This window comes from Herpailurus yagouaroundi, unplaced genomic scaffold (assembly GCF_014898765.1).
Source record: "Herpailurus yagouaroundi ecotype Mexico unplaced genomic scaffold, PumYag 28, whole genome shotgun sequence".
Classification (NCBI taxonomy): Eukaryota; Metazoa; Chordata; class Mammalia; order Carnivora; family Felidae; genus Herpailurus; species Herpailurus yagouaroundi.
The window spans coordinates 35,423,901-35,447,740 of record NW_024412376.1 but is presented as its reverse complement, the minus strand read 5'-3'; the positions used below and the strand labels follow the sequence as shown (position 1 = coordinate 35,447,740).

The window sequence follows — 23,840 nt, the reverse complement described above, 5'->3', positions numbered from 1 at the left end:
TAAACATTAAAAAAATTTTTTTAAAAAGACGTTCATTTAAAAAAAAAAAGCATCACCAGGACTGCGCCCGTGAAGATCTGCTTCCAGGCGGGCTACACATGCAGCTCCTTCCTTAGGTCTCCCTGTGTGGCTTTGGACCCACATGATGGATTAGAAGGAGAAAAGGCCACTAAGATGGAGAAGAAAATGTCCAAGAGCTGGGGAAAGAGGAGACCTTGAAGCTTTGATAGCCCACTTTCAGACACGAGATGCTACAAAGACTCAGACTATAGAAACACATGTTCCCCACCTTCACCAACATTGAATGTGTTGTTCTCTGATCATTCGGAGAAAGAGGAATTGACCCTATCCACTACACAGATCGTTGGGTCCTTCATTTGGTAACCAAGGCCTGAGAGCAAGTCAAACCAATAAGAGGTTCCTTAAGTCAAAGTGGGTATCAGATAGTAGCCTGGAAGACACAGTTAATTCTTTTTGGTGTTTTCCATGAGGGTACAAGGGATCGCATCTATCACTATGATATGCATACCTTTAGCCCGGACACATTCATGTGGAGCAAGCTGTCCCATGAGGTACAGGGCCCACACCCAAATTGGGCTGCCAAACGTCTGTGACTCCACTCCACAGGGGAGGACAATCATCTGTGGAGGCTATTGGAAATAGTCAATAAAGGTGGCCAAACACACCCTACATTCAAATATGTTCCACTAAATTCTCAGGAAGAAAAAAAAAAAAGGCAAATAGGTGTGGACTCAGATTATCCCTTGGGGAATACAGCTCACTGCTAGATTTAGCATTTTGGTGGCTGTGAATCATCAGACACTCCTTTTTGGGGGGTGTCTGTAGTCAGGAAGAGGAAGAAACCCTGGAGGGTGGCTTATTTGATGGCCTGTACTTCCGTGACACCACAAAGAGCTTCTGGTTTGCAAGACACCTGAAGGGACTTAGGTCACAGAAGAAAAACATAGGCAAGTCAAAAAAAAAAAAAAAAAAAAAAAAAAAAAAGCAGAGCCTGAAAGTGATAACAAGCAGGAATGCGGGGAAGCCAGGACCCAGGAATCCCCGGATGTGGTCAAAAAGGTGGTCACAGAGGATGGGGTGATGCTTAGCACTGAACAAATGATCTGCCCCAGGCACCAGGACAGAGGAAGACGGTTCTGATGAAGCCAGAAGCCCTCTGACAGAGCCACGTCCTTACACCACTGCCATGCTGGCCAAGAAGCATGAGTTGCTCTATTGTTGTGGGAGCACATTTGAAACAAGCGAACTGCCAGTTCCTCCTGAATGATCTGTATTACTCTGATGCCCACAGGATGGAGAAGTGGAGGACTTTAGTACACGTGGAGTCACACACTGGGGAGCATGTAAAGGACATAAACTTGGAAGAGGACAGAGATAAGGTAGAAGATACAGAAGGAAGAGAGGACGATGGGGAGGAGGATACCACCAGAGAGAAAAGTGGGGAGGAAGGTGAAGAGGAAGAGCAGTCACCAACGGCATCGGATGAAAAGTACGTGGACTATCTGCCCAGGACCTGGCAGTATTGAGTGAAGCTTGCGTGGGAGCACGTGGAGTCTGACACAAAAGACAACAAAGGGCTGAAAGCAGTCCAGGCCATGGCAAAAGCACTGTCTTTGATGATTTAAGAGCCTCTGCTGGGCCGAAAGTGAAATTGAATAGTGAATTTTCTCATTATCACGTGGGTGCTACTGCCAATAAACTAGAGTGAAATGAGGTAGCTGCAAAGATTTTCTTTTCCATGGCCTTAAGTATACTGAGTTCTGGTGAGCCCTTTGCCTTCCTCCGAGAGGGAACTCTGTACCAGGGCAGTGTATTAGCCACGTCTTCTATTTTCTGTGTCTGATGCTTTGACATTGGGCCTTGCCGATCCTGGAGGACTGTCCAGGACCAGGTGAGCATGCTTTTCAAATGCAAACCAACCAATTCGAAGCCCAAACCCCCACCACATCCTTTACTGGGCTTTCATACTCCAAGCCACTATTCATTTATCCTAATCACCCCACGGTCAAGTGACAGACAGCTAGAGACAGACTCCATGCACAAGAGCTTGTTGAAAGTACTCAAACTAACCAAGCCTAAGCCTGCTCATTTTGCCTTTCCCATTCCTTCCCATGGAAACCACAAGAAAGGCACTTGACCACAGTTTTCTCTCTCTCCCTCAGCCTCCTCACTCACCCCAGGGCTTCCCATTGGGCATATACCACACCCCAATCCCATCATGGGGCGTGCCCCCCTCCTTCTTGGAATGTGTGAGTATAACAGATTGGTTTTTTTCCCCAGTGGCAGCCATTCCCTTGCTCCTACCTAAATAATAATGAAACCAATATTAAACTACTCAGAGTGCAGGGCAGCTCGAGTCTGTGCCAAGGCCTGGTTTAGGAAGAAATCAACCAAACAGCAGGGCGAAATCTTGAATATGGAGTACCCTGACAGGAAGGTTGTTTCTGCTCTAACAAAACTGAAGTATGTTGTGCTTTGTCAGAGAGTTTTCCTTCTATAAAATAAGGGGTTTTTAAACAGAAGGATGTTATGACTCACATACATCATTGTCTTAGTCCATTCCAGCTGCTATAACAAAGTACCATAGACTGCGTGGCTTACAAACAACAGACGTCTGTTTCTCACAGTTCTGGAGGCTACAAGTCCAAGATCAGGTGGCAGCACAGCCAACTCCTGGTGAAGGCAGGGAGCCTGCCAACTTCTCCTGGTGTCCTTAGAAGGTAGAAGGTAGAAGAGGCCAAGGGGCTCTCTGGGGCCTCTTTTATATGAATGCTAATGCCATTCATGAGGGCTCTACCCTCTCGACCTAACCACCTTCCAAAGGCCCCACCTAATAATATCATCACCTTGGGTATTAGGTTTCCAACATATGAATTGGGGAGGAGAGACACAAACATTCAGAGCATAGCAATCATCAACGTAGAGATCATCTCTTCTTTGATTTCTAAAATTTAGCAAAAAGCTGCTCACAGTCTGTTGGTAAACAATTTCTCATTTATCTTTAAAATAAAATGCCTTTTGGGGGCACCTGAGCGGCCTAGTTGGTTAAGCATCTGACTTGATTTCAACTCAGGTCATGATCTCACGGTCCGTGAGTTCAAGCCTGGGCCTGCTTGAGATTCTCTCTCTTCCCCCCACCCCTGCCCCTCCCCTGCTCATGCTCTTTCTCTCTCTCTCCAAATAAATAAATAAAACTTAAAAAAATTAAAACAAAATAAAATACCTTTTGGCTGGGAAATAAAACATCCCTTTTGTTCAGTCTGGCAATGCTTTATAGAGACGGTTAAAGATGCACGTGAACATTGCAATAGAGTCTGGTAAGCTGAGAGGAAAAGGAAGCATTCTTCATAACTCGTGTAGAGCAGGTTCAATATGGAAACAAACAAAAGCAAGGAGGTTTAAATTAAATATCTGGGTTGATTTTTTTTTTTATTCCACTGCCAATAATCCTAATTAACTGCACTGCTTTTGGGAGACAAAAATTTCCGGCATTAAACGATCTTACTTCTATTAAGATAATTTCTTTATACACTTTTACAAGATCATCTGAAATCAACTAATTAGAAACAGATGTTTAACTACTGCAGAATTGGATTTAAACTGGTTTTTCACTTCTAGGATGGCCTTTTACAATTTTCTCAAAATCTATTAAGAATATATTTTTGAAGTCTTGCGTTAATATTTTTGTGTGCATACATTGAGCTTTGAATAATCACGTAGATTTGAATTAATCTAAATTCCTCTGTTTACTCCTACTTTTGTTTCCTAGATCTTTTCTTACAAAGAAGCAAGAATTCCTGAAACCACACAGTCAGGGCTGAAAAATCTAATCAAATTATGGTAGTTTCACCAAATATAAATGACTGCATTTTCATGGTAGTTTCTACATGTTTACTTACAGCAAATTTATTTAGACTCATTTTTCCCAACAACTCATGTCTTAAGTACGTAGATCTGCCTACCACATTCAAAATAGAACGATTACACCAGAGAGGTGTTAGCAATACCCAACCAAGGAGTAGTAAGCAGATAAAAAAGAAACAAGAAAAGCCTCCAAAATAGACTACGTGCAAAAAATCAAATACAGAACAGTGTGTATACAGGTTATCTTTGCTGTAATGTAATAAAAATTGAACAAACTGTTTCTAAAATGTACTTGAAAGTGTAAATGGAAGAGCCAGGAATAGTCAAGGCAATCTTGAAAAAGAAGGACAAAGCTAAAAGAATACACAATATCATGACCTATTATAGAGCTTAAATAATTAAGTTTAATTAAGCACAGTATAGACAAATAGACACACACATACATAACCATGTGCTTTGCAACAAAAGTGACATTCTAATGATGGAAGAATGATCGTCTCAGTATCCATGCTGGAAAAAAAGAAATAACAAGACTTCCTCTCACTAGACTGAAAAAAATGACTGTGAAAGGTTACACAAAAATGTTTTTGAAAAAACCTAAGATAATACCTTCATGTCTCTAAGGTAAAAAATACTCCTAAAAGGACAGAGAAAGCACCAGCTGTAAAGGTAAGCAAATTGATAAACAGAGCTTTATTAGAGTTAACAACTTCTGTTCCTCAGAAGTCACTATTAAGGGAATGAAAAGACAAGCCACAGAATGCAAGAAGATAGACACAATAAATACATCCAAGAGAGGACTTGAATACCAAAAATATAAAGAATTCATACAAATCAACAAGGAAAAAACCCAACAATAGAAAACAGGTAAAGAACTGAATAGACACTTCACAAAACAAGTTATACAAAGAGTCAATAAACATATGTATTTTGCTCATCAACTGCTCATCAGTTCATTTGGTCATCAAGGAAATGCAAAGTAAAACCCCAAAGTGATTCACCACTACATAGGTACCAGAATTGGTATAATTGAAAAGACATTAAATACCAAATGTTGGGAGGATGTGGAGAAAATAAAATTCTCCTACTCTATTGGTGGGCATATAAAGTGGCACAACCATTTGAAAATTTGTTTGGCTTTCCTAAGATCTCGCAATCCCACTCCTAAATATATACTCAATAGAATGCTTACATTTGTTCATCAAGTTACATGTGTAAGAATATTAATAGAAGCACTATTGGTAGTAGCCTAAAACAGATGCCATCAATTATTGAATAAAAAATTATCACAAATTCCCATAAAAGAATACTATAAGCCAATAAGAGCAAATGAACTATTGCTACACACAACAGCCTGTATGATTCTCAGAAATAATGTTTGGCAAAAGAAACAATAAAAACACGTAGTGTATAAATCTATTAGCTGAAAGCTTAAAGTTTAAAGTCAACAGTGATTGTTGTTAGAATCAACAGTGATTAACCTTAAAGGTGGGGGTGAGGGATAAGGAAGAGGCCAAGAGAGGGGCCCTTTCTTCGTCTGCTTCCATGGATGTGTTTATTTTGCAAAAATCTACTAAACTGTACTACAATTTGTGCACCTTTATGCATGCATTTTATATGTCAATTTAAAAGTTTACCATAAGGAAAAAAAGACCTAAGAGTCAAATTGAAGGTGCTTCTACTGAACTAAGATGAGTCAATATGAACATCAGAAAGACTAATGTCAGCAACGCATGAAACGCATCAAACATAAAAATCCAGGAATTTTATAATTTTATAATTTCAGAATAGGAAAAAAAATCATCTGTACCCTTTGGGGATAGCAAATGCACCAACTCATTATTCTAAAACTGATAAAGAGAAATAATCAAGCCTTATCTTACCTCTCCTCTACGAATTGTATTTCAGGATAATCAAATAGTTGATGAGAGAACATTCTTAGTAGAGGAATTCCAAATAATAAATGCAAAAGTAATAATGGAATTCAAAAATCACCACATTGTACACCCTAATGGAGTAATGGCATGTGACTGCTGATATAGAATAAGAAGCACACAGCGCCACCTAAATGAACCCAAAGTTAATCAGGGTTCTGGCTTAAAATGCCACTTCATAGAAAATACGATAAAAGAGCACATTAAATAAATCCCAAGGATGTAATCAGTCACATTCAGAATGTGGAGAATTTACGGGAAAATTTTGATTTCTTCCAAAAACAAATACCATCAGAGAAAAGGTAAGCTGCGTGGGGGCGGGGGGTGGGGTGGGGGCGGGGGGACAGTGGACTGCTACAGATTGAAACTCAAGGGATATTGCAATCAAATCAATTTCTGAACTCATTTGGATCTTACTTCAAATAAGCCACCTTTTAAAAGATGTTTTTAGATAATCCAGAAAATTTTAAATGGACTGGATATTAGATATTATTTTTTAAGTGTATTTATTTATTTTGAGAGATATAGAGAGAGCATGAGCAAGGGAGGGGCAGAGAGAGAGGGAGAGCGAGAACTCCAAGCAGGTTCTGCACTCTCAGTGCAGGGCCTGATGGGGGGCTCGAACTACAAAACTCTGAGACCATGACCTGAGCCTAAATCAAGAGTTGGCTGCTTAACCAACTGAGCCATCCAGACGCCTCAGGATATTAGATATTATTAAAGAATTATTGTTAATTTATTGTAGTCATGTTTTTAAAAAGTAATTATCTGTTTCAGATATTATTGAACTACTTATGGATGAAATGATATATAATAATGTCTGGTATTTGCAAAGGAGAGAGGTAGTGATTTATGAAATAAGATTGGCTAATTGATAATCATTGGTACTCTCTGATGTGTACAAAGTGGTTTGCTTTTGAGTATGTTTAAAATTTCATACGTGAACACTTACCCCATCCTTAGCTTTCACCAAGAGGTCATAGGTGGCTGGATCCCTCTCCCTGTCGATGTCTTGAGAAACACAGATTCTCCCATCATGTGGGTCGATCTGGAATGCCTGAGATGTGTCATAGCTTTGGAATCCATCATAAAGAGAATATTCAACAAAGCCATAGAGTCCTGCATCTGCATCAGAAGCTTTAACCTACAAAACAAGAGGGTGATCAGTAAGGAAATGGAAAAGTTAACATTACTTTTCAGTTGGTCATAAATTACTATCATCATTTGCACAACCAAGTAACCCCTACAGCCATTAACAAAGTATAGGCTTCAGTTTTAACTCTCTCCTTTTACCTTCTGTGTGACAGCTCACTTCACCTTCCTCCTCCTTGTCTGAGTTCTCCTTCTCACTTTCCTTTGCCCATTCCTATACTTTCATGTGATCTCTGAAAGTTTGAGATTCTTAAGGTTCAGCCCTTGGTCCTTTGTATTCTTATTCCTCTCACTGTGCCTCCGTGATCCCATCCAACTTCAAGGGTTTCAAAACATCCATACGCTAACAGTTTGACAATGTATCTGTGGAGTCCCTTTCATATCCAAGCTCTTCAAGCTCTTCAAGCACCCACCCTTCAGAGCAGCAAGGGAGGGCAGAGAAATTAAGACAGTAAATGGCATGATTACTAGTAACCTTATCCAGTTGACAGAATTCACCCTGGAGTAGGAGGTTTGAGTTTCCAAGCCAGGTTTCCTTCCAGGAACAATGCCCCCATCAGGACCTGTACAGTCAAGCACACTGACTACTACACAGAGGCACTACGCCCAGTGGGTGCATGGAAATGAAATCCAGCCCATGTTCGGCTTGTCAAACACTGACGTGGAGCTGCAAATGCCCAGAGGTAAGGATCCCTTTCTCTTTGACCATAAATACCATTTCTGTTGGCAGTAGTCTTGTGCCCAGTAGAAAAGATGAAGTAACTGAAATTATGAAAGCACTTAATTTATTTATACTAACTGTGGGGATATACAGTGAGAAACACAACAGACTATATTTAACCCAAAACATTTTGAGCTCGCTCATAGGCTTGGTATAGTTCTTTTCATTTGCTAACCCTACTAACAGTAACAGCAAACATCTACATAACACTTAAATGAAGCACTTTAAGGGAAGATTAATAAAAGAAAGAAAGAAAGAAAGAAAGAACGAACGAACGAACGAACTATAGTGCTATAGAACAGGTATTATTCTAACTGCTTAACATAGATTTACACTTATAACCTAAAACAAACTCCATTTTACAGACCAGAAAAGTCAGGCTCAGAGAGCTTAAGTAACTTGTCAAAGATCACATAGCTAAAAACTGTCAAAACTGGGACTCAAATCCAGGCAGTTGGACAGCACTTAACTCTAGGTTGAAAAATAAAGTGATATACTTTTTATTAGTACAATATGCATGCAGGAGTTCTACCTTAATTATTATGCTTCCCAAACGAAACCTCATATTAATAACATGTTCAACAATCAATGTTCTCAGTAAGGCTTCCCTTCATTCCCCTCTATCTTGAGCATACAACTGGGATGTGACTTTGGGGGTTCTCTGAGTAGTCTAACACAGTGGTTCTCAATCAGGGTCAAGTCTACCCCCACGAGGACATTTGGCAATGCCATAACTAGGGAGAGGGTTCTATGGCATCTAGTGGGTTGAAGCTAGAGTTGCTACTAATCATCCTATAACCCACAACAAATAATGATCTGGCCCAAAATATCAACAGTGCCTAGGCTGAGAACCACTGCATCTGATGAAACTCAACAATGGGCAATATTAATCCCCTCTTTAATTGCCTTTGTTTTCAACTGATGACACGGTCTTGTAAATTTCTTTTCGCTCTTGTCTATTGCATATTCTCTGGCAATATTATTTATTCTGTGCAACCAGCTAACACGTTTGTGAGTTATTCTTCTCATCAGATGGGCTGAACCAGGAAATCCACAAACTTCCCAACTACAAAGGAACTAAATTCCAAGTACATTTGGTCTATTGCATTCTGGCAGCTGTTAGTGATTTAGTAGCCTCAAGTTCCCAAAGACACCAAATAGATCTTCTAAAAACATATGGTATTCTCAATAATTTTGGCTTGGTTAGAAGATAAATACAAAGAACCTTATATTCTAAAACTCATTCTCAGCCTTTAGTAGCACATATTAACAAGTAATTTGGCTTATATAAAGCAAGTTTCCTTATTTCCACTTTGAGACCTTTCTCTCATCTGGACTTTTGGCAAGGCAAAATAGAAAAGTGAAAAGTGGGATAAGAGTACTGATCTCAATTTATGTCAGCAGCTCAGATTCTGATTCTCAGATTCTAAAATAAGAATATATTCCTCCCTCGTTTTACTCAACTTCCTAGAAATACTGATCTAGTATTCTAGAACAACATACTCTACCTACTAGGATTAGGTCTTGAATACCTATAATTAATTTAGCATCTGTATGAGGTCTATATTTTCCAATATCCACTGTCTTACACATAAATGTAGGCAATTTAAATAACAGATAATGGGAAAAGCTTTGCCAAATCTTCAAGAGGAAATCTGATTGGTAAATAAGCTCATTGGGCCTTTTCTTCAGAGACAGATGCTTAAATCAAAGAGAGAAATGTCTTGTCAGTCTATTATCACCACCTTATTGTGCTAATTTGGGGATCAAGGGTAGATCTCAGGGGGATTTTTTTTTTCCTGAATCTACTCAAAGAGCCATATTTCAGCACTTTCAGTGCTCTTCCTGTGTTCTTCATCTTACCCTCAATTTACCTGTTTTAGATTGAGATCAGTCTGGTGAATTTTACTCTAAACTTACTTACAAGAATTGTTCTCCCTCAGTCTGATTGCTCACAAAGTTAATGCAGATATTATAAAAATGCAAAATATTAATATGATATTAAGATTTCACTGATTCCCTTATTACCTTTCTGAAATTAATTTTTTCCACTTCCCTTATATTAATATCTGTAGAGACAAATTGAGAACACTGGCTCTTGGATACATGTTTTTGATGTTCTATAAATGGAATGGATCTATTTGCACTTGACTCACCAGCACAGGCCTCTCGATCTGGGAGGGTCCCTTTTCCAACAACTCGGAAGTTTTCTTGGAGGTTACCTGCCCAGCCATTCACAGTGCTATCCAAAAACCCAAAAGACAACCTAAAGTTATACGGCAACACATTGTCAGCAACATTGTTCTTTACCTACTCCTGGGAAATCATATCACTGAATTCAGTGACATTGATAGAAAAGCCTGAAAGCCCAATTAAAAACATGAGCGGTCAAACAAAAAATCCTAGAAAAAAAAATGGTTGCAAAAAAATGGCTTGTTTAGATGAAATTTCAAATGAAATATCCCCTTTTAATTTTCTTATTGTCATTTCCAAAAATTTCTACCATGAGCATATAACAGTTTGCTTGAAGAAACCAAGTTATTGACACAGTACGCTCACAAACATAACTTCAAATACAAAGAAGAAAAAGAAATTACAAAATGACTTTTTAGATTCTAAGTGCTTGGCCAACCACTGATCCCACAGTGAAAACAGGATTGTAATATTCCAGTGGAAGTTGGATTCGGCACTGGGGACCACAACAGATGAAATCATGCCACTCTCTGAACACAATTTTGGGAAGTTCACCAATGACTGTGTCTTACCAAGTCTAATAATCAAGGCTCGATCCTTGTTTTCTACACAATTCAGCAGCTTTCCATACAGTGCATCATCTCTTCATTGAAACACTTCCTCACCAGACACCTCACTGACCTCCTTTCAATTTCCTTCACTGACTCTGAATTCTCTTCCTGGCCTCTGAACACTCTAGTGTCCCACAGCTTAGTCCTGAGTCAGCTTCTCTTTTCAATCCACACCCATTGCCTGTGGTGAGTGAATGGTGGCCCCCAAAAGACATGTCCATGTCCTAATCCCTGGAACCTGTGGATATTGCCTTATATGATAGAAGAGTGAATATTACCTTATATTGCAAAACATGGTTAGGTTAAGGATTTTGAGAGCAGCATGTTGTAGATTACCCAGATGAGCCCTTAATCCAAAGACAAGTGCCCTTAGAAGAGAGAGGCAGAGATTGGAGTGATGGGCCACAAATCAGGGAACACCAACAAGCATTAGCAGCTAGAAGAGACATAGAAGGGAGGGGGAGAGGTCCTGAAGGACTTTGGACTTCTAGCCTCCACATCTATGAGTAATAACAATTTCTGTTGTTTTAAGCTAGGAAATTGATGGTTATTTGCTATAGAAGTCCTAGGAAATGAATACACTCCTGAGTGATCTGACCCAGGCCCAATATACTAAACCAACATATGTTTTCCCAATATCGGTATCTTTGTCTTGTGCTCCAGATCCATGCATCATCCTACTACCAATTAGATATCACCTTTCATGTGACTAACAGGCACTTCAAATGTGGTATGTCCAAACAGAACTCCTGATACCTACCACCCGAATCCGCTCTTCTCCCAGTGTTCTGAGTGACGGTATCATCATCCACTTTTTGTAAAGGCAGCCAGAGAGATACAACTCAAGTGGCATCAAATCATGTCACTCTCCTGCTCAGAACCTTCCAACAGCTTCTCATCGTCACCTCAGTAAAATCACACCCTTTAACTTGACCCTAGCTACTTCTCTGTCCTTATCTCCCACTACTCTCCAACTCACTCCCTTCTGGATATGCTGGGCTCCTTGACGGTCCCAGAGCCCACTAGCTTGTATAACTTGCCTCTCCATTTCTTTCAAGTTTCTGCAAAGACCACCTAATCACAGAGGCCTTCCCTGATCACGTTATCCAAGAGTGTCACACTCATTTCTGCCATACTCTTTCCTTTTACCCTGTCTTGCTTATCTTCAGAGTCCTTATCTCTATTTTGCACTGCATTATATATTTTTACTTATTTGTTTATTAATTTTCTCTCCTACTGGAATTTACTCTCCAGAGCAAATTATCTTGCCCCCTGTTATCTCTCCAGCATCCATAATGCTAGTGCCTGGCTCATAATGAGAATGTGTAAGTATTTGTTGCATGAATGAATGAATCTAATATTGCCCATAAAATGCAAGCATGTTTTAGAAATAGCTTTCATGGTCATCCTCCCTATTTTGACCTTGGGAAAAAAACTCATGAGAACAACAACAAGAATGAAAAGATGCTCAACATCACTCATCATCAGAGAAATACAAATCAAAACCACAGTGAGATATCACCTCACCCCTGTCAGAATGGCTCAAATCAAAAACACAAGAAACAAGTGTTGGTGAGGATGTGGAGAAAAGGAACCCTTGTGCACTACCGGTGGGAATACAAACTGGCACAGCCACTGTGGAAAACAGTATGGAGGTTTCTCAAAAAATTAAAAATAGAATTACTGTATGATCCAGTAATTCCACTGTTGGATATTTACCCAAAGAATACAAAAATACTAATTCAAAAAGATATATGCACCTCTATGTTTATTGCAGAATTATTTACAATAGCCAAATTATGCAAGCAGCCCAAGTATCCATCAATGGATAAATGGATAAAGAAGATGATATATATTACATATGTATGTATATGTTTGCAATGGGATATTACTCAGATATAAGAAAGAATGAAATCTTGCCATTTGCAACAACATGAATAGATCTACAGAGTATAATGCTAAGTGAAATAAGTCAGTGAGACAAATTCCATAGGATTTCAGTCATGTAGATTTAAGAAACCAAACAAACAAAGAAAAAAAAGAGGCAAGTCCGAAAGAAGACTCTTAGTTATAGAGAACTGAAGTTCACCAGATGGGAAGTGAGTGGGGGGATGGATGAAATACGCGAAGGGATTTAAGAATACACTTATCGGGGCGCCTGGGTGGCGCAGTCGGTTGAGCATCCGACTTCAGCCAGGTCACGATCTCGCGGTCCGTGAGTTCGAGCCCCGCGTCAGGCTCTGGGCTGATGGCTCAGAGCCTGGAGCCTGTTTCCGATTCTGTGTCTCCCTCTCTCTCTGCCCCTCCCCCGTTCATGCTCCGTCTCTCTCTGTCCCAAAAATAAATAAAAACGTTGAAAAAAAAAAAAAAAAAGAATACACTTATCACGGATGAACACTGAGGACTGTATAGGATTGTTGAATCACTATATTTACACTTGAAACTAACATAACACCGTATGTTAACTACACTGGAATTGAAATTAAAAAGAAAGAAAAGAACAAGAATGAGATAGCTTTGCAGACACTATCATCACTCCTGGGGGCCACACCATGCCATGCAGCCATGCTCAGCTCCACCACGTTCTTTGACATCCCCATCACCAACGTGCCCTTTGGCCACATCTCCTGAGAGCTGTTTCCAGACAAACTCTCAAAGACAGCAGAAAACTTTCATGCTCTGAGCACTGGGAAGAAGGGATTTAGTTATAAAAGTTCCTGCTTTTAAAAAATTATTGTGGGGTTTATGTGGCAGGATGGTGACTTCAAATGCCATAATGGCACTGGCAACAAGTCCATTAAAGGGAGAAATTTGATGATGAGAATTTCATCGAATCATACAGGTCGCAGCATCTTGTCCATGGCAATTGCTAGGCCAAATATAAATGGTTCCCAAGAATGCCAAGACGGTACAGTTAGATGGCAATCCTGTGATCTTTGGCAAAGTGAAAAAGAGTACATGAATACTATGGAAACCATGCAACACTTTGCATTTAGGAAGGGCAGGACCAGAAGGAAGGTCACCATTGCTCACCGTGGACAACCCTTAACTTTGACTTGCATTTTTTAAAAAAAATTTTTAACATTTATTTACTTTTGAGAAGAGAGACAGAGCACAAGTGGGGGAGGGGCAGAGAGGGAGGGAGACACAGAATCTGAAGCAGGTTCCAGGCTCTGAGCTGTCAGCACAGAGCCCCACGCGGGGCTGGAACTCACAGACTGTGAGATCATGACCTGAGCTGAAGTCAGATGCTTAACCGACTGAGCCACCCAGGCGCCCCTGACTTGCATTTTATCTTAACCACCAGGCCATTCCTTCTGTTGCTCAGGAGAGTACCCCTCGCTCCTATCTGCTTGCAACCTCCTATAATCTTTGTATTCACATGACAATTCCTCGCGTTCCATATTTTCCGTATCCCATTCCAAGTCCTCATGGACTGCAGAGCTAACTTTATGATTATGGAATAAAATCTAAACAACAGCAACAACAAAAGAGCAAGATATTCCATAAGTCCCATCAAACACTCACTGAAGAATACTATTTTAATGTCTAAAACACAATCTATTAACCAAGCTATATCATTATAGAATAAAATCCAAAATGCTAAAACCGGCAAAAGAAAAAAAAATTATCTTAAGGCATGTAGAACTATTCAGAGGTTGGTAACAGAACTGTATTTTATTTTTCACCTCCTAAAATGTATTTTCAGAGAAGCTGACAGAGAAGTTGAATAAACTGAATATCCATTTTCAAGTTACAGTAAAAAAAAAAAAAAAGCAACCTTACTGCTCTGATAACATGTTTTTATTGCTTTAATTGAAGAATGGAATTAAGAAACCACTAATCCTACTATTTGTTGTCCCACCCTCTCCCAAAAAAGCAACCAAAGGAAATTTTGTAAAAGGAGATCTATGGGTGGGGTGAGGGGTAACTTGTCCAATGAGGTATTACAAATAAACAATTTAAAAAGTGCACTCTAAAAAAAGAATTGGCAAGCAGATCAGTAGAACACAAAAGCAAGACCTGAAACAGATCCTGGTAAACCGAAATTATTTTTATATTACAAAGGAAACATCATAAACCACTGAGGAATGTAGGTTTATCCACATAAGTTGCTAGAAAAATTGGCAAAGTACATGAGGGGAAAATCAAGTTTGATATTAACCTCACATGAAAATAAATTCTACACAGATATGTTAAATGCAAATAATGAAATTGTTTAAAACACACACACAAAACATAGGGGAATTTTTGGCTGATTCTTACATTGGAAAGAAATTTCAAAACAAAAAAGGATTATAAAACTAAAACACATGGACAAAAAATCACAAAGGAAAAAAAATCAATACAACAACTACATAACCATTTACAATTCCATTATGTCAAAAATATCATACACAAAAAATTTTAAAGGTGAATTAGGCATGATATCTGCAATATATATGTATAGCATATACATATATATGTGTGTTTATATACATGTACATACATAAAGGCTAATGTTCTTAACATGGAAATAGCCCTTTAAAAATAACTGACTGGGGCGCCTGGGTGGCTCAGTCGGTTAAGCATCCGACTTTGGCTCAGGTCATGAGCTCATGATTGGTGAGTTGGAGCCCTTTTTGGGCTCTGTACTGACAGCTCAGAGCCTGGTGCCTGCTTCGGATTCTGTGTCTCCCTCTCTCTCTGCCCTTCCCCCACTTGTACACACTCTCTCTCTCTCAAAAATATATAAACATTAAAAAAATGATAATAATGACTTTCCATTATAAAAGAAAAATGGGTAAAGGACAAGAACAAACATGTCACAGAGATTAACATATATTTAAGATATGCAATTCTACTAGTCATGAAATAAATAAAAATTAAAATAATATTTTAAAAATACTGGCAACCATTAAAGTAATATATTAAGTGGGGCAAGGATGAAATAAATATGTACTCATTTTTAAGCCTATCTGAGAAGTAACTTTGTTCCTCATATATATGAGGTAAACATCCTCCCAAACCTAAAAATATTCATTTCCTTTGACCCACTTAGTACATTTACTTTAAGTTTGTTTATTTATTTTGAGAGAGAGAGAGAGAGAGAGAGAGAGAGAGAGAGAACCATCAGCACAGAGCCTGAAGTAAGGCTCAAACTCATAAACCATGAGATCATGACCTGAGCCGAAATCAAGAGTCAGATGCTTAACCAACTGAGTCACCCAGGCACCCCCTCAATATATTTCTAAAAACAGTATGTAGACAGCTATTTGTATTAAAGACTTATAATGTTGTATTATTTATTCTAGAACCCAAATGTTCAACAATAAAGTTGTTAAATAAATTATAATTCTATCAAAGATAGAATACAATGTAGCCATGAAGATTGTGTATTTAAAGACACATGTTTAGTAAAAAAGAAAAAAAAGTCAACTAAAAGCTATATATGATATCCCATTTCTGCAAAAAAAAAAAAAAAATACCCAACATATAGAATAAAAATTAAAAGGAAATAAGCCAGAGCAGGGTATATTTCCAAACCCCATATTAAGAGGCTAGAATCACCTGGATATCAAAACCAGTCAAGGACACTATAAGAAAAGAAAATTATGGGCCATTATCTCTGATGAACATAGATGCAAAAATCCTCAAAAAAATAACAGCAAACCAAATTCAATTAGTACATTAAAAGGAACATACACCATGATCAAGTGGGATTTATTCCAGGGATCCAAGAATGGTTAAACATCTGAAAATCAATAAATATGATATACTACATTAACAAAACGAAGTATAAAAATCATCATCTTCTCAATAGATGTAGAAAAACCATTTGACACAATCCAACATCCAGTCATTATAAAAACTCTCAACAAAGTGGGTGTAAAGGGAATGTACCTCAACACAATTAAAAGCTATATATGACAGGGGCGCCTGGGTGGCTCAGTCGGTTGAGCGTCCGACTTCAGCTCAGGTCACGATCTCACGGTTCGTGAGTTCGAGCCCCGCGTCAGGCTCTGGTCTGATGGCTCAGAGCCTGGAGCCTGCTTCTGATTCTGTGTCTCCCTCTCTCTCTGCCCCTCCCCCATTCATGCTCTGTCTCTCTCTGTCTCAAAAATAAATAAACATTAAAAAAAAAAAGCCATATATGACAAGCCTACAGCCAACATCATACTCAATGAAGGCTTTTCCTATAAGATCAAAAGTAAGACAAGGATGCCCACTCTTGCCACTTTTATTTAACATAGTACTGGAAGTCCTAGCCAGAGCAATTAGGCAAGTAAAAGAAATAAAAGGCACCAAATCAAAAAGGAAGAAGTAAAACTATCTCTTGCATATCACATGATATTATATATAGAAAATACATAGTCTACCAAAAAAATATTGTTAGAACTAATAAATGAATTTGGGGAAGTTGCAGGATACAAAACCAATATAAAAAAATCTATTTAGCATCAATACAGTAATAATGAACTATCAGAAACAGAAATTTAAAAAAAAATCCCATTTACAATGGCATCAAAAAGAATAAAATACCTAGGAATATATTTACCCAAGGAGCTAAAATATCTGTATACTGAAAACTACAAAACATTGATGAAACAAATTGAAGAAAATATAAACAAATCGAAAGATATTCCATGCTCATGGGTTAGAAGAATGAATATTGTTGAAATGTCCACACTACCCCAAAGAAGCTGTATATGCAATGTAATCCTAATGGCATTTGTCACAGAAATAGAACAATCCTAAAATTTGTATGTGACCACAAAAGACGCTGAAGAGCTAAAACCATCTTAAGAAAGAAAAACATAGCTAGAGGCATCACACTTGCTGATTTCAAACTATAATACAAAGCTATAGTAATCAAAACAGTATGGAATTGGGCTTTAAAACACACAGAAAGGTAAGTGAGACAGGACAGAGAGCCCAGAAATAAACCCACATATATATGGTCAATTAATTTATAACAAAGGAGCCAAGAATATATAATGGTGTTGGAAAAACTGGACAGCCATATATGAAAAAGAGTGAAACTGGACCATTATCTTATATCACACAAAATCAAATCAAAATGAATTAAAGACTTGAACATAAAACCTGAGACCATAAAACTCCTAGAAAAAAAAAAAAAACCATAATGGGTAAGCTCCTTTACATCAGTCTGGCAATGATTTTTTGGATCTGATGCCAAAAGCAAAGGCAACAAAAGTAAAAATAAAGCTAATATTATATTAAAGTAATAAGCTTCTGCATAGGAATGCAAACCATCCACAAAATGAAAAGGAAACCTACAGAATGGAAGCAAATATTTGCAAATTATATATCTGATACGGGGTAAATATCCAAAATATTAAAAAAAACTCATACAACTCTACTCCAAAAAACAAAAAAGAAAAGGAAAGACAGAGGATCTGAATAGACACTTTTCCAAAAAAGACTTATAGACAGCCAACAGGCACTTTTCGAAGGTGCTCAACATCACTAATCATCAGGGGAATGCATATCACAATCACAACTAGATGGCAGTTCACACCTGTTAGAATGGCTATCAAAAGACAAGAAATAACAAAGGGTGGCAAGAATATGGAGAAAAGGGAAACTTCACACACTGTTGGTGGGAATGCAAACTGGTGCAGCTACTATGAAAAACAGCGTGGAGATTCCTCAAAAATATTAAAAATAGAACTGCCATATAGTCCAGAAATCCCGCTTCTGAGTATGTACCCAAAGAGAATCAGTATCTTGAAGAGGTACCTGCACTCCCACATTCATTACAGCATTATTTACAGAAGGCAGAATATGGAAACAACCTAAGTTTATCAACAGATGAATGGATAAAAAAGATGTGGTGTCGGGCGCCTGGGTGGCGCAGTCGGTTAAGCGTCCGACTTCAACCAGGTCACGATCTCACGGTCCGTGAGTTCGAGCCCCGCGTCGGGCTCTGGGCTGATGGCTCAGAGCCTGGAGCCTGTTTCCGATTATGTGTCTCCCTCTCTCTCTGCCCCTTGCCCGTTCATGCTCTGTCTCTCTCTGTCCCAAAAATAAATAAACGTTGAAAAAAAAATTAAAAAAAAAAAAAAGATGTGGTGTATATATATTCAGTGGAGTATTCATCATGAGAAAGAAGGAAATCCCACCTTGTGCCACAACATGGATGGACCTGGAGGACATTATGCTAAGTGAGATAAATCAGACAAAAACAAATACTGCGTGGGATCACTTATATGTAGAATTTTAAAAAGAGTCAAACTCCTAGAAACATAGAGTAGAAAATTGTTTGCCAGGAGCTGGGGCAGGTGTAGAGAAATAGGAAGAGGTTGGCTAAAAAAATACAATTACAGCTATAAAAAATACAACTTTCAGCTATAAAATGAATCAGGTTTGAGGATCTAATGTAAAACACTGGGACTGTAGTTGATAACACTGTATTGCATCACTGAAACTTTCTAAGAGACTAGAACTAAGTGTTCTCACCAAAAAAAGCAGGGGGTAGGGCGGTGGGTAGGGAGTAAATATGTGAGGTGGAGAATGTATTAATGAATTAGATGGGGGAAATCTTTTCACAATGTGTATGTATACCAAATCACCATGCTATGCACTTTAAATATCTTATCATTTTAGGGGCGCCTGGGTGGCTCAGTCGGTTGGGCATCCGACTTCAGCTCAGGTCATGATCTCGCAGTTTGTAAGTTCGAGTCCCGCATCAGGCTCTGTGCTGACAGCTCAGAGCCTGGAGCCGGCTTCGGATTCTGTGCCTTCCTGTCTCTACCCTTCCCCTGCTCACGCTCTGTCTCTGTCTTTCAATAATAAATAAACGTTAAAAAAATTTTTTTTAATTGTAAATATCTTACAATTTTATATGTTCATCATACGTCAATAAAGCTAAAGTTATATAGAAAATAATCCAAATACTAAGTAATGTAACATGGGGAATAAGTGATTTTTGTTTTCATTCAATTTTTTGTCCTCATTTTTATAAATACAGTTTTATGGTCTAATATTATGAAAAAACTGAGCATCAAAACTACTGAACTAAAAAAAAAAAGGTAGTTGATAAGTATTTGCCATCCATTTATTCAGCTATTTGCAAGTGAAGTCTCTCCTACTCATTCTTAAAAACCAACCAAGTACAGTCATATAAGAGTCACAGGCCCAGGGCATCACTGACCCCTGAAGGTTATTTACAAACTTTTCTGTAAAAGGCTAGATAATAAATATTTTAGGTTTTGCAGGCCATAAGGCCTCTGTTCCAAGTATTCAACTCTGCTATTTTAACACAAAAGAGCCATAAATACTATGTAAATGAATGGCCCTTTTCCAATAAAACTTATTTATAAACACCCAAATTTGAATTTCATGTAATTTTCACTGTTATGAAATATTATCTCTCTCTTTTTTTCCCAATCATTTAAGGGCACCTGCGTGGCTCAGTCGGTTAAGCATCCGACTCTTAACTTCAGCTCAGGTCATGATCTTACGGTTTGTGAGATTGAGCCCCCAGCATTGGGCTCAGCACTGATGGCACAGAGCCTGCTTGGGATTCTCTTTCTCTCTCTCTCTCTCTCTCTCTCTCTCTCCCTCTCTGCCCCTCCCCTGCTGTGCTGTCTCAAAATAAATATATAAACTTTAAAAAAAGAATATTTAAAACAATATAATGACCCTAGTGAGACAAGGGCTCTCTTAGCATACTGTAATAGGTAGTCTGGGGGGCATTACCTGCTCCCCATCATGAGAGATGTCTGAACATTCCTTGGGTATTTCCCAGCTTTCCAAGGTAGATCAAGGCCTTCTTCCTCCCCTCCACCTCAAAACTAGAATCATCCCTCCTCCACTCCAGAAGCAAAAAGGATGGATCAGAGAATGATAAAAGCCAAGTTTGCAAGAAGAGTTAGGTGCTAAAGAAGAAGATTAAAAATTAAAAAGACTGACAGACTGAGGCAAAGCGCTGCTTCCCCAGGAGAGTGGCCACATGCAAATGGGAACAAAGACCAGGCCAGAGGACAGGGCAATGAGCAGCTAGTGTAGGAGCACATGCCTGACTTCTCACCACTCTCTTGATATGGTAAGGGTTTCACAGCATTGAAGGAATTAAAGTACAAAGGGGACTTTACATGCTTTGGGGTTCTGTGTGTGTTCACCAGCAGAGGAAGAAAAGCAGACACGGCTTCTCTGCCATCATCTCTATTCCTTCAGCGTGAAAAACAGGTGAAAGGGACAGGCCATGTGGAACCACCTGACCTGCTGAAAGGTAAGGCTCACTCACCACCGTGCAGAGTTACATAAATATTACTATTTCCAGAGAAAATAAAAATCTGAAGAGCATGCCCCAAACTCCTAACAGGTGTTCTCTCTTGGGATGCAATCATGGTGAACGTTCACTTTTTAAATGACGCTCTTTTGTAAACAATGTTTTCTATTGAGCATGCTTTGGCTTATGTATAAAGCTTCTATGCTGTATGACTTTTGAGGGCCACCCTCTCTCCACTGCACCCACAAAGGACACCCTGAAAGGCCAGCAAGGTCTAGAAAGGGGAACCAGTTGTTAGAGTCTTTCAAAGGGTTCATGTTAAACATTAAACGTTATTTCAGCCAGCCCTGGCTTAGTTAAACGAGGGCTTAGAAGTACAGAGCGCACATGCAGAAGAAAGGCCTCTGTGTCTTTCCATTTCAGAACATATTCCGAGTATATGCCTGCATCTTAATTTTTGGCAGCCATCCTTTTTTTTGTTGTTGTGACTATTTTTCCACACTTTATTTTTATTTACATCCAGGAGTAAATCTTCTAAAGATTTCATGAAAAAAATTTTTTTTTATTAAACTTGTTTCATAATGATACTCATAGATGAGTGGATGCAATAAGTATGCACTTTTAAGAAATGTTATTTTCAAAATTCTTAGCTTTTTAAAAATAAAAAGGAAAGCAAGCAAGCAAGCATCTCATTCTGGGGCACCCGGGGGGCTCGGTCAGTTAAGCATCCGGCTCTTGATTTCAGCTCAGGTCATGATCTCACGGTTCATGGGTTCGAGCCCTGCATCAGGCTCTGTGCTGACAGTGCAGAACCTGCTTGGGATTCTCTCTCTCCCCCACCCCCCTCTCAGTTCCTCCTCTATTTGTGCTCTCTCTCAAAATAAATAAATAAACTTAAATTTTTTTTTTTAAAGAAAACAAAGCATCTCATTCTCCTTGGGGAATGACTATCATAAATTAGAATCACGTGACTTTTCTCTCTGTTTTAAGTTTATTTACTATGAGAGGGAGAGAGAGCAGGGCAGGGGCAGAGAGAGAGAGAGAGGGAGGGAGACAGAGAATCCCAAGCAGGCTCCACACTGTCAGCACAGAGCCCCACTCAGGGCTTGAGCTCATGAACTGTGAGATCATGACCTGAGCTGAAACCAAGAGTCTAGAGGCTTAACTGACTCAGCCACCCAGTGACTTTTGTCTTTTAAATGTACCTCTCCTGCATGTTTTGTAAAACAAAGAGGTCCGCTAAATTTATACACAGAGGGTCTTCCCAGTAGAAGGGAGCATTCTCAGATATAAACACAAACAGGTGCACTCTAAACTCCAAGTGGGCCCATGGATTTGAAGAGTCCTAATGAAAAGACAAAAAGTGGGAAGGCAAACTGAACAAGTCCACAGTCTATATTAAACTTAAGGCCATGAGTTCCAGTATGACCCCTAAGTTACTCAAACACAATTAACTGCTGTTTTCACACCTGCAAAAGCATCACAATCACAGTCGGCAAGTGTTAAGGCCTGGAAACTTAGATTCCACTTAGCAGCTTTGCTTTCCAGGAGGAAAAGAGAAGGCAGTGCGTGCAGACCCAAGGGAAGCCTGGGCTGCACTGCTCTGCCTCCCTGCGCTGATGCACTCATTGTTACAGAGCTGTATAAGCATATCATAAGCATACTGTTTAGGAGATCCCCTACTACACATCAATGTGCCCTTTATAAAGACCCTACAGGAAAACAATTTCCGAAGGCTTTAGTTCCAGAGAAGTCAATGCTTCTTCTCCTGAGCAGCAGTAACGTTTCTAACTCAGTGACTACAAGAATCCTTGTCACTACAGCTTTCATGCGTGTGCATGATCTTGACCTTGCGGACTCTACTCCCACATACTAAATTCGTCCTGGCTTCCTCCTACTATGCCATTCATATTCCTTTTGCCCTGCCTTCCTTAATTTTATCTTTCTGAATCTCATACAGTTATGTTAGTAGCTTCCTAGTCTTTTTTTAATTAGGTGGAATAGAAAATACATTAACTTAATAAAGACCGTCCTACAGAAATAGATGTTATAAGCAAAACATATGATGGATAACTGACCAAGGAATGCAAACTTAAGAGACAGAGGCCAAAAAAGGCCAAAGGATCACTCCAACCAAGCAGCTAAAATGAATTAAGTGCACAACCTCTTCCTTGCAAATGGAGCCTCCCTAAGTCATTCACATAGCTGTTGAATGCAGCCTGCAATGTTCCAATGACCACTTGGGCTTGAAAGCTTTGGGCTGGGGACAAGCAACTGGCCTCATATTTTAACACATATGCAAATGAGACAGGATGAGGACAGTAAATTCTTATTTAAAAAAACAAGCCATGGGGCGCCTGGGTGGCGCAGTCGGTTAAGCGTCCGACTTCAGCCAGGTCACGATCTCGCGGTCCGTGAGTTCGAGCCCCGCGTCAGGCTCTGGGCTGATGGCTCGGAGCCTGGAGCCTGTTTCCGATTCTGTGTCTCCCTCTCTCTCTGCCCCTCCCCCGTTCATGCTCTGTCTCTCTCTGTCCCCAAAATAAATAAAAAACGTTGAAAAAAAAATTAAAAAAAAAAAAAAAGAAGAAAAAAAAGAAAAAAAAAAACAAGCCATGAGTCTTCATATAATCGTTGAATCATGCAATCATTTAACTGATAATCTTTTAACTCATGGTGACATAATCACCATGTTTTGCATATCCCAAGGCCACAAGTGCCAAGTAAGCGCTGACTGGTTACGTCTAAAAGAAACCTTTCAGCGAAAAAGAAGCATTTTCCTGCCAAGGTGTGCTACAGCATTTTTCATTATGGCATATGCCAGTCTAAACTTTCCGGTTTCCCAGAAATGTCCTACTAGTCCTCTCCTCTACCATTTCAGCCCTGAATTGAACATGCTCCTCTCTGTGAGGTCTAAGAAGCCCCAGCTCACCACTCCCAGAGCATATCCAGGGACACTCCAAATTAATTATATCACAGTTTAGCGGTGTCTCCACAAGGGCGAGGAGACATTCTTCAGATGGCCTCATTTGTATTCCCAGGCTGGTACCACTCATTAAACACATACAGAAATAGTCTTGATGTGCATAGGGGATAATTCCTTGGTCTCG

At 39.2% G+C, this 23,840-nt stretch overlaps 1 protein-coding gene across 1 annotated transcript in view; it reads right to left on the bottom strand.

Moving 5' to 3' along the window:
* DCHS2 (dachsous cadherin-related 2) overlaps positions 1–23,840 on the bottom strand; it is a 244,291-nt gene that overhangs the window by 115,785 nt on the left and 104,666 nt on the right. Inside the window, exon 2 of the mRNA XM_040471942.1 lies at positions 6,772–6,963. Coding sequence (XP_040327876.1) covers positions 6,772–6,963 — 192 coding nt within the window. The remainder of the gene's footprint in view (positions 1–6,771; positions 6,964–23,840) is intronic.